The 8966-nt window shown below is 40.5% G+C and overlaps 1 protein-coding gene across 1 annotated transcript in view; it reads left to right on the top strand.

The window, feature by feature from the left end:
* The first annotated feature begins 6077 nt into the window (after positions 1 to 6077).
* Positions 6078 to 8966, top strand: part of LOC124403600 (thrombospondin type-1 domain-containing protein 7A) — a 96628-nt gene continuing 93739 nt past the window's right edge. The window contains 1 exon segment of the mRNA XM_046877273.1: positions 6078 to 6477. Coding sequence (XP_046733229.1) covers positions 6309 to 6477 — 169 coding nt within the window. The 5' untranslated portion in view covers positions 6078 to 6308.

Genomic DNA, 8966 nt, shown 5'->3' with positions numbered 1-8966 from the left:
TTCCTCCGAACCTGATGTGAGAATTTATACCGTTAGATACAGTCTGAAGCAGAATGGTTGAAAGCTTTGGTTCCCCTTTTGATGCCAAAACAGTCCTGACCCTTCAAGCATTAACAGCATGAACATCTTCACCACGTGCATCAATAAGCCATCGGCCGCCCACGACCCTGTTGCCGGTTCGCCACTGGTCCTTCTTTTGATAGATTCTGACCACTGCAGACCAGGAACATCCCACAAGAGCTCCAGTTTTGGAGATGGTCTGACCCAGACGCCTAGACATCACAATTGGTCAAACTCGCTCAAATACTTACACTTACCCATTTTTTCTGCCTTCAACACTTTGAGGATAAAAAGTGTTCAGTTGCTGCCTTATATATCCACTAACAGGAGCCATGATGAAGAGATAATCAGCGGTATACACTTCAACACTTATAATGTTATAATGGCATAATCTTATGCCTGAGTGTATGTATAAAAATAAAAAAAAACATTTTCAACATACCCTCTATTTTCCTTTATATGTCAACTGTTGATTGTTGTGCAACTATTATTGTATCCTTAATGTGTATTTTTCCCTGATGATGAAGACTGGGGCGACTGTGGTGAAGGAAAAACTCCCTTAGATGTTACGAGGAAGAAACCTTAAAAGGAACCAGACTCAAAATGGGAACCCATTCTCATTTGGGTGATATCAAGAGTGTGATTATAGTCTTTAAACAATACAAAAACACTGGAGAGTGAGAACTGGAATGTAAGATAATGAATGATGTCCTTTCTACAGTCTTATACAGTCATTTGCGGCCCAGGAGCCAGGAGCTACTGAGCAACTCACAAAATAGCTCAACATTTGAGATCATCATTGATCCAACGCCAGCTTCTCCATGCCAGAGCCTTTAAACACTCAAAGAGGTCCAATGTCCAAACTCCACATGAAGTGGAATCCAAAAATAAAGATAAATAATTTGTGTTGTTTTGCCGCAGCTGTGACAGATGTGTACGATGGTGGTTGCGTCATGAGCCGGTTCTGCCGAGAACATTTTCAGCACGCTAGTCCTGTTTGACTTTGACTTTTCCACTGTTGCATCTTCTCTGTGAGTCACACTCATACACACACACACACACACACACACACACACACACACACTCACAAAAACACATATAGCAGAGTGCAGCAAGGACTGAGCTTGCGCCTGCATGACAAACACACTGGATCAAAAAGAGAACAAAAATAATAACCCTTATTTTCCAGGTTTGAGTCAAATAAAAGACTAAAACTATTTCCTGTCCCAGCGGTGATCAGAATACGGTTCTGAAAAGATAACATACGCAATTTTGGTGATAATTGCATTCGCTTGCTATTTATTTGTATACATGGTCACAACCTACTTTAAAAAGCAAAAAAAAACAACCCACAAGGTTCTTTATATTACGAATTTTTTTTTTTCTATTTAATCTCTATAGTGATTCTGCAAATCCTTCTGGAAAACAACACCACAGCTTTCAGCAAACCATCCGAAAGGACATAAGGAATGTAGTCAGTCCTCTATTCAACGCTCAGTCACTCTTCGGCATATTTCTTATATCGGCCTGTTCTTGACTTCCTGTTGTTTCTCTGAGTCACAGGCACTCAGTGTTGTTGAGAAACTTGTGGAGGCAGCTGGATGGAGAAATTCATCCATTGTTGTAGAGCAGAATGTCAGGAGTTTCAAAAGGTTTAAAAATGTTCTAAAAGCAGGTACAGGCTTCATTTACTGGTAGCTTCTTTTAGCAGGATTCCACAACGTAACATTTAAAAAGGGTTTTCTCCAGTGTTTAGAAATGACATACAATTCCAGTAGATTTTGCAGTGTGCTTCCAGAGCCGTCAAGGGTGTTACTAAAGTCAGGTACTGATGTAGGTAAGGTGAGAAAGCCTGGGGTCGGTGTTCACATTCATTCCAAAGAAGTTCAATATGTTGGGAGCTCTATAGCAGGAGATCTTGCACTTCAAACCATGTAAAGCATATATTCATGGAGCTGACTTTGTGCACATGGGCATTGTCATCCTGGAACAGGTTTGGGTCTCCTAATTCCAGTGAAGGGAACATTTCATGATACAACAACCCCACTTTGAGGAAACGATAGCGAAATACTTATACGACTGCAAAAGTGTCCCAATACTTTTACCCATATTGTGTAACAGCCTGTCTTGAAGCTCAGTAGAACATATGCTGATAATGATGTAATAGAAATCTACACACAGAGCTGAATAACAGTTTAAAGACCTGAGTTTGATGTTGTGTTTTTGCGCTCTGTGCGTTCCCATTATGAAACGACACAGAGACTCGAAGATGTTGATGAGATTATTCTGGAGTCTTTGTTCACACTACCTTTTTTCCAGAGCTCTAATCGAGGAAGCAGAACACATCAGAGCTCTGGGCGGGAGATTAGAGGTGGATTAGAGCTGACAGGCCTGGTCTCCATGAATGAGCGTGGTTTGATGTGTGACAGCGTAGAGCAGGGAGTTTTTGCTTTTTAAGTGGGTGGGTGGTGTGTGACGACTATGAAACTGTGTATGTGTGTCTTTCTTTAATTTGACAGTGTAATAGTGGTGAACACTAACTGACATGTTTGGAGATAGACTGTGACAGATGGAGCGCTAGTTACAATTTGGTCTAAAGATTGTGTTTAAATATTGCAGTGCTATAAAAATTGTTACTAAAGCAGCAAGACAGAAATCCAATGACCAACACCACATGCACTGTAGTGGCCATGTTTTGTAATACCAAAGCACTTCATGTTAACGATGCTAACTAGTGCCATGGACCCAGAAAACATGAGATGTCTGAATTTCTTTTGAAGTTGATAAGTAGAAAATATCTACGCATACCTCTCTGTCTAACAACATGTGCACCAAATATAATTCTTTCTATGTGTGGAACATAGTTAAAATCTGAGTTCCCTCACGAATGTATTAAGGGGAGGACCGTAAGTTTGTTTAGTCTCCGCCTCGCACTTTGAGCACAGTGTCCCTTTTTTAAAAATTGTTAAACATGAAACCATACACAACAATGCCAGGGGTATAAAAAGTAACTAAAGTTAGCGCAGTGTCACTGTGGCTACTCGCGCCGTACCGAAAATACGATGTGTAGTGCGGCAAAAAACAATTTGTAGTGCACTGTAAAAGACAGATTTTTTTTGCGCATGCGCAAAATCGCTGCTTTTGTTTTCACGACATTCTTGCGATATGGAATCTTTTGCGCTTTATGTACAGTTTCAAGAAATTCTCTTAAAAGGTGAAAATCCTGATAATATAATATAATAATATAATATAATATAATTATATATATAATTAAGATAATATAATAAAAAGTGTATTGCATTAAATAGATTTTTATATATATATATATATATATATATATATATATATATATATATATACAGGAGTGCAGAATTATTAGGCAAATGAGTATTTTGACCACATCATCCTCGTTATGCATGTTGTCTTACTCCAAGCTGTATAGGCTGGAAAGCCTACTACCAATTAAGCATATTAGGTGATGTGCATCTCTGTAATGAGAAGGGTGTGGTCTAATGACATCAACACCCTATATCAGGTGTGCATAATTATTAGGCAACTTCCTTTCCTTTGGCAAATGGGTCAAAAGAAGGACTTGACAGGCTCAGAAAAGTCAAAAATAGTGAGATATATTGCAGAGGGATGCAGCAGTCTTAAAATAGCCAAGCTTCTGAAGCGTGATCATCGAACAATCAAGCGTTTCATTCAAAATAGTCGACAGGGTCGCAAGAAGCGTGTGGAAAAACCAAGGCGCAAAATAACTGCCCGTGAACTGAGAAAAGTCAAGCGTGCAGCTGCCAAGATGCCACTTGCCACCAGTTTGGCCATATTTCAGAGCTGCAACATCACTGAGTGCCCAAAAGCACAAGGTGTGCAATACTCAGAGACATGGCCAAGGTAAGAAAGGCAGAAAGTCGACCACCACTGAACAAGACACACAAGCTGAAACGTCAAGACTGGGCCAAGAAATATCTCAAGACTGATTTTTCTAAGGTTTTATGGACTGATGAAATGAGAGTGAGTCTTGATGGGCCAGATGGATGGGCCCGTGGCTGGATTGGTAAAGGGCAGAGAGCTCCAGTCCGACTCAGACGCCAGCAAGGTGGAGGTGGAGTACTGGTTTGGGCTGGTATCATCAAAGATGAGCTTGTGGGGCCTTTTCGGGTTGAGGATGGAGTCAAGCTGAACTCCCAGTCCTACTGCCAGTTTCTGGAAGACACCTTCTTCAAGCAGTGGTACAGGAAGAAGTCTGCATCCTTCAAGAAAACATGATTTTCATGCAGGACAATGCTCCATCACACACGCCCAAGTACTCCACAGCGTGGCTGGCAAGAAAGGGTATAAAAGAAGAAAATCTAATGATATGGCCTCCTTGTTCACCTGATCTGAACCCCATTGAGAACCTGTGGTCCATCATCAAATGTGCGATTTACAAGGAGGGAAAACAGTACACCTCTCTGAACAGTGTCTGGGAGGCTGTGGTTGCTGCTGCACGCAATGTTGATGGTGAACAGATCAAAACACTGACAGAATCCATGGATGGCAGGCTTTTGAGTGTCCTTGCAAAGAAAGGTGGCTATATTGGTCACTGATTTGTTTTTGTTTGGTTTTGAATGTCAGAAATGTATATTTGTGAATGTTGAGATGTTATATTGGTTTCACTGGTAAAATAAATAATTGAAATGGGTATGAATTTGTTTTTGTTGTTGCCTAATAATTATGCACAGTAATAGTCACCTGCACACACAGATATCCCCTAAAATAGCTAAAACTAAAACTACTTCCAAAAATATTCAGCTTTGATATTAATGAGTTTTTTGTGTTCATTGAGAACATGGTTGTTGTTCAAATTAAATCCTCAAATAAAATTAATCCTCAAAAATACAACTTGCCTAATAATTCTGCACTCCCTGTATATATATATATTTTTTATATTATTTAACCAAGCAGGCAATTAATTTGAAATTGTTTTAAAAAGTAAACCTTTGATGTTCACAAATGCTAATAATAATAAACTGCATTAATAAAAAACGGCAAGCAATTTTATGCTCCGTGTTTCTTCCCACTAATGCACCAAAATTTAACCGAACCATGACTTAAAAACCGAGGTATGTACCGAACTGTGATTTTTGTGTACCGTTACACACCTAATATACACTAATGAGCTACACGTGATCAGTCGCTCATTTCGCAATATTTTCTAATTTCTTCTCATCAGACTGATTATAATTACTGGTTAACGACTGCTGTGCTGCTTAAAGACTGCCTGCCTGAGTCTGACTCCACACTTCACCATGCACTCAAATTCGTAATCCTTTTCCACGGCCTGTTTTGTTTTCCGTCACCACTTAATCCACCTGTCGCATATCTCCCTGGCTCTGATCAAAGCCGACCTGCTAACCTTCAGACGCCGTAGCATCCGCTTTCACGCTGACATTTAACAAACTCCCACGCGACGTCTTATTAAGACCTTACGAGTGTTTTTTGACCTTAGAGAAGCGGATTAAATCGTCAGGGTTTGCTGAGAAGTTATTGCCTCATCAGGCTTTGATTGACTGTTGATATATTAGATGAAGAGCGTGTCTTTGCTTTCTGCTGTCTTTTTATCCTCAAACCCGCGGATTATAGGTGCAAATTAGGGATAATAAAACTTGACACGGAGCTGCTTCATGCGATTCTGTCATTTCGTGACTTCCTTCTTTCCTATTCACGGCACTCACAGAAAGCTTCGCTGTATTATTTATATTCTCTCTATTTTATGCTTTTTTATTCTGGTCGTTTCTCGCCTAGCGACAGCACAAGCTTTGCTCTGATCTTGTCTCCATTAGCATCACCGGAGCATGGAGTTGAGGGTACATCCTCCTGCTCAGAGCAAAAAAAGAAGAGGAGGAAAAGGGGGTGGGTGAGAGAGGACGAAAGAAGCCGAGGGAAAAGCTGAGAAAAAGGGAGGGAGGCTGAGAGAGAGAGAGAGAGGAGGAGAGAGAGCGGGAGAGAGAGAGAGTGTGTGTGTCGCGTCAGTTAGCTGCAGTAGTCGGAGGACAGACGAGGCAGCAGCATCCCCACTCACATCCTCTTCTCTATCATCTCCTGAGCACTCAGAGAAACGAGTGGAGAAGGACAAGAGAACTGGAGCTCTAACTCTCTGCATCCATCATTCAAGGCTTCAAGGATAGTCTGCGTCTTCTCAGTAGGACCTCCGTTCTTGTTCTGTCTCACTTGGACCGGCTGGATTTTCTGGGTCGAGACGAGCAATGGGGTCGGGGGTCAGGGGGGCATGGATGACCCGCACTTCCAGCACGTGGACAGGGTGGAGTGGAGCGTACGTGTGCGTTTGGAGACTTGTGTTAGTGTGCTGCGGAATCCAGAGTGTTCCTGCTCAAACCTCAAGAGACAGCAAGTCAGTGTACTTCTGGGAAACAGGTATGGCTGCTTCCATGCTCATAATTAGGGCAGTGGGGGATGTTCTGGGGTAAAGTGTGTGTGTGTTTCAGGATCTGAATTCAGAACTGGGTTTATTTCTTTGCAGCAGTGCTATAACTAATATAACATGTTGGAAAATAATCGAATCGGTCATTATTGCATGCGTAGTAGGTTACTCCAGAGGAACCATTCCAAGATCTGATGATTCACTTTTGTCTGGAGGATGAAAGTCTAACCTCTTTTATAAAGCTACACACTTAAAGGTTCTTTAGACTGTTTTTTTTGGATCAGCCATTTTTATTCAGCTGTTTTGTTTTTTTCCAGCACAATGATCATGGCAAGATTTTTATGGTGGGATTTTTTCATTGATTTAATTCTGAGCTCAGTTTTATGCATTGGTTCTTCCTCCAAGTTTCCTTCCACCTTTCCTAAAGCAAGCCAGGAGGTGTATGAGGGACTCTAACTTGCCCTCTAGGTGTGATTGAGTGCAAGAATGTATTTGGTGCCTGGTGAAGGACTTCCTGCATTACACACAGCGTTCCTTTGATAGACTCCAGATCCACTGGTGGCCCTGACCAGAATTTATTTTTCCCCAATTCTCTGTGCCACCATAAAATAGGTCTTCTGGTGCATTAGTGTTCCTGCACATTTAGTTTTAATTACTGTATATATTAGACTATATAGCGTGTTGCCATTATAAGAATGCATTTGCATGGACATTTTTTGGATCTTCTACTATCAAATGGTGAAATCTGCATTATTAGATAATCCTTTTCGTCCACCTGGTAACCAACCCCATAAGGCCCAGTTCAATTAGTCACCGTAATATCTTATGATACCTTCTATTATCTATCCAGTAAACAATATAGAAATAAATAGAAACAAGTAAGCAAAGCAAAGATCTCGTAACTGATTCAGCAGGAAGATTTACCCCCACAAATTCAGTGCTTTTTTATTTGTAGACAGACAAATTATCTCAATAATTAACAACAACAGGTGTTTTTTACAACAGACATCATCCCAAAACAGCTTTACAGAGAAAAAGTGTGTTTATAATTCTAATAATTATAATGAAGGAAAAAGATTGCATGAGAAACAAACCGTGAGAGGAACCAGATTCAAAATGGAACCCATCCTTATCTGGGTTGTCCCAAATGTCTATTTATTACAGTTCCTGTACTGTTCGGTTCCAAAATCAGCTCATTCTTCATCCGAGACTAAAACACTATATTGGGAAAAGTGCACTTACTATCCCATTGATGTTTATTTTACTAAAACACAATGTTCTGAAGTGTTTTATTCCACTTGTAAAACAAAATTATTGGAACTGTTTAGATTTTTCTCTTAAATAAATAACATTTTATCCGATTTGAGTTACACTTATGCTCCTGGATTGTTCGTTAAAAAAAAAAAAAACTATTTCAGAAAATGTACTCTGACTGTTACAGTGCTGACACTGTAGACTCCTTCGATCACACCATATGAATGATATGATAATGCACTAAAACCAGTGCACTGATTTTGAAACCCTGTGCTTTGTAGCTGCCCTACAGTCAGTGATGCTCTTCTACACAATAAATCGAACACTTGACACACTATAAATGCTTTTAATGCTATGTTAACAATGTGAAAGCTACTAATGTTGCCTTGATTGTAATGACTTGTTTCATTGCTGATGCCATTGAAGCTGAGTGGATTACTTTGTATGTTTTTATTTTTACGTGCTCGTAAAAAAAAGGAAACGTGATTAAAGGCGCCGCCTGACAGGCAGTAAATCTCTGAGACATTGTGCACTCCGAGTGCTGCTCGCTTTCGTGTAAACGATCTGTTATTTGTTACGACTTGTTTCCTTCAACTTGCCAATTTATGGTGCAGAGCGTGAATGGGTGCCTTGGTCTTTCCTTCGGGCTGCGACGATCCCGAATCAATGCGCTGTCGCCTCATGGTTTTTTTCTTTTAAAAAAAGAATGTAGCTGAGTAAGGAGATTAAAAGGGCCTGGTTTGAACCAGGAAAACAGTTAAGGACTGTGAATCAGACGGATCGCAGAGACTTACTTTAGATGTTAATTACACATTGCGTTTTTCTGCTGTAAAACACTGTAACAATGGGTCTTGTTTCATGCTAATTAGCATGAGGGCTGTTTAATCGCACCGTGATTAGATCGTCCCTGCAAGCTCGGGCGCTCGTGTGAGGACAGGTGTGCCAGGATCCTCGCTCTTCGCCTACGGTGATGAGCTTTTGAGTGCTCGAATGGTGTAAATAATGTTATTGCACATGCTAGAGGCTGGGAAAATGCTGTTTTTTATGTATGATGTCACGTATGCATAATGAATTCAATAAAGAACAGGGACTTGGGCTCCGAACCGACGGAATTGGTTCATCTCTTCTTTATTGTTTGTGCAGTAAAACAATATATCTGCTGTCGAAGTCGATGATGATGTTGGCGATGATGTTGATGTCATTGCTGAAGCAGAAGGTCAGGAAAAAG

This window comes from Silurus meridionalis, chromosome 21 (assembly GCF_014805685.1).
Source record: "Silurus meridionalis isolate SWU-2019-XX chromosome 21, ASM1480568v1, whole genome shotgun sequence".
NCBI classification, from domain to species: Eukaryota; Metazoa; Chordata; class Actinopteri; order Siluriformes; family Siluridae; genus Silurus; species Silurus meridionalis.
This window is presented reverse-complemented; position numbering and strand designations above follow the sequence as displayed.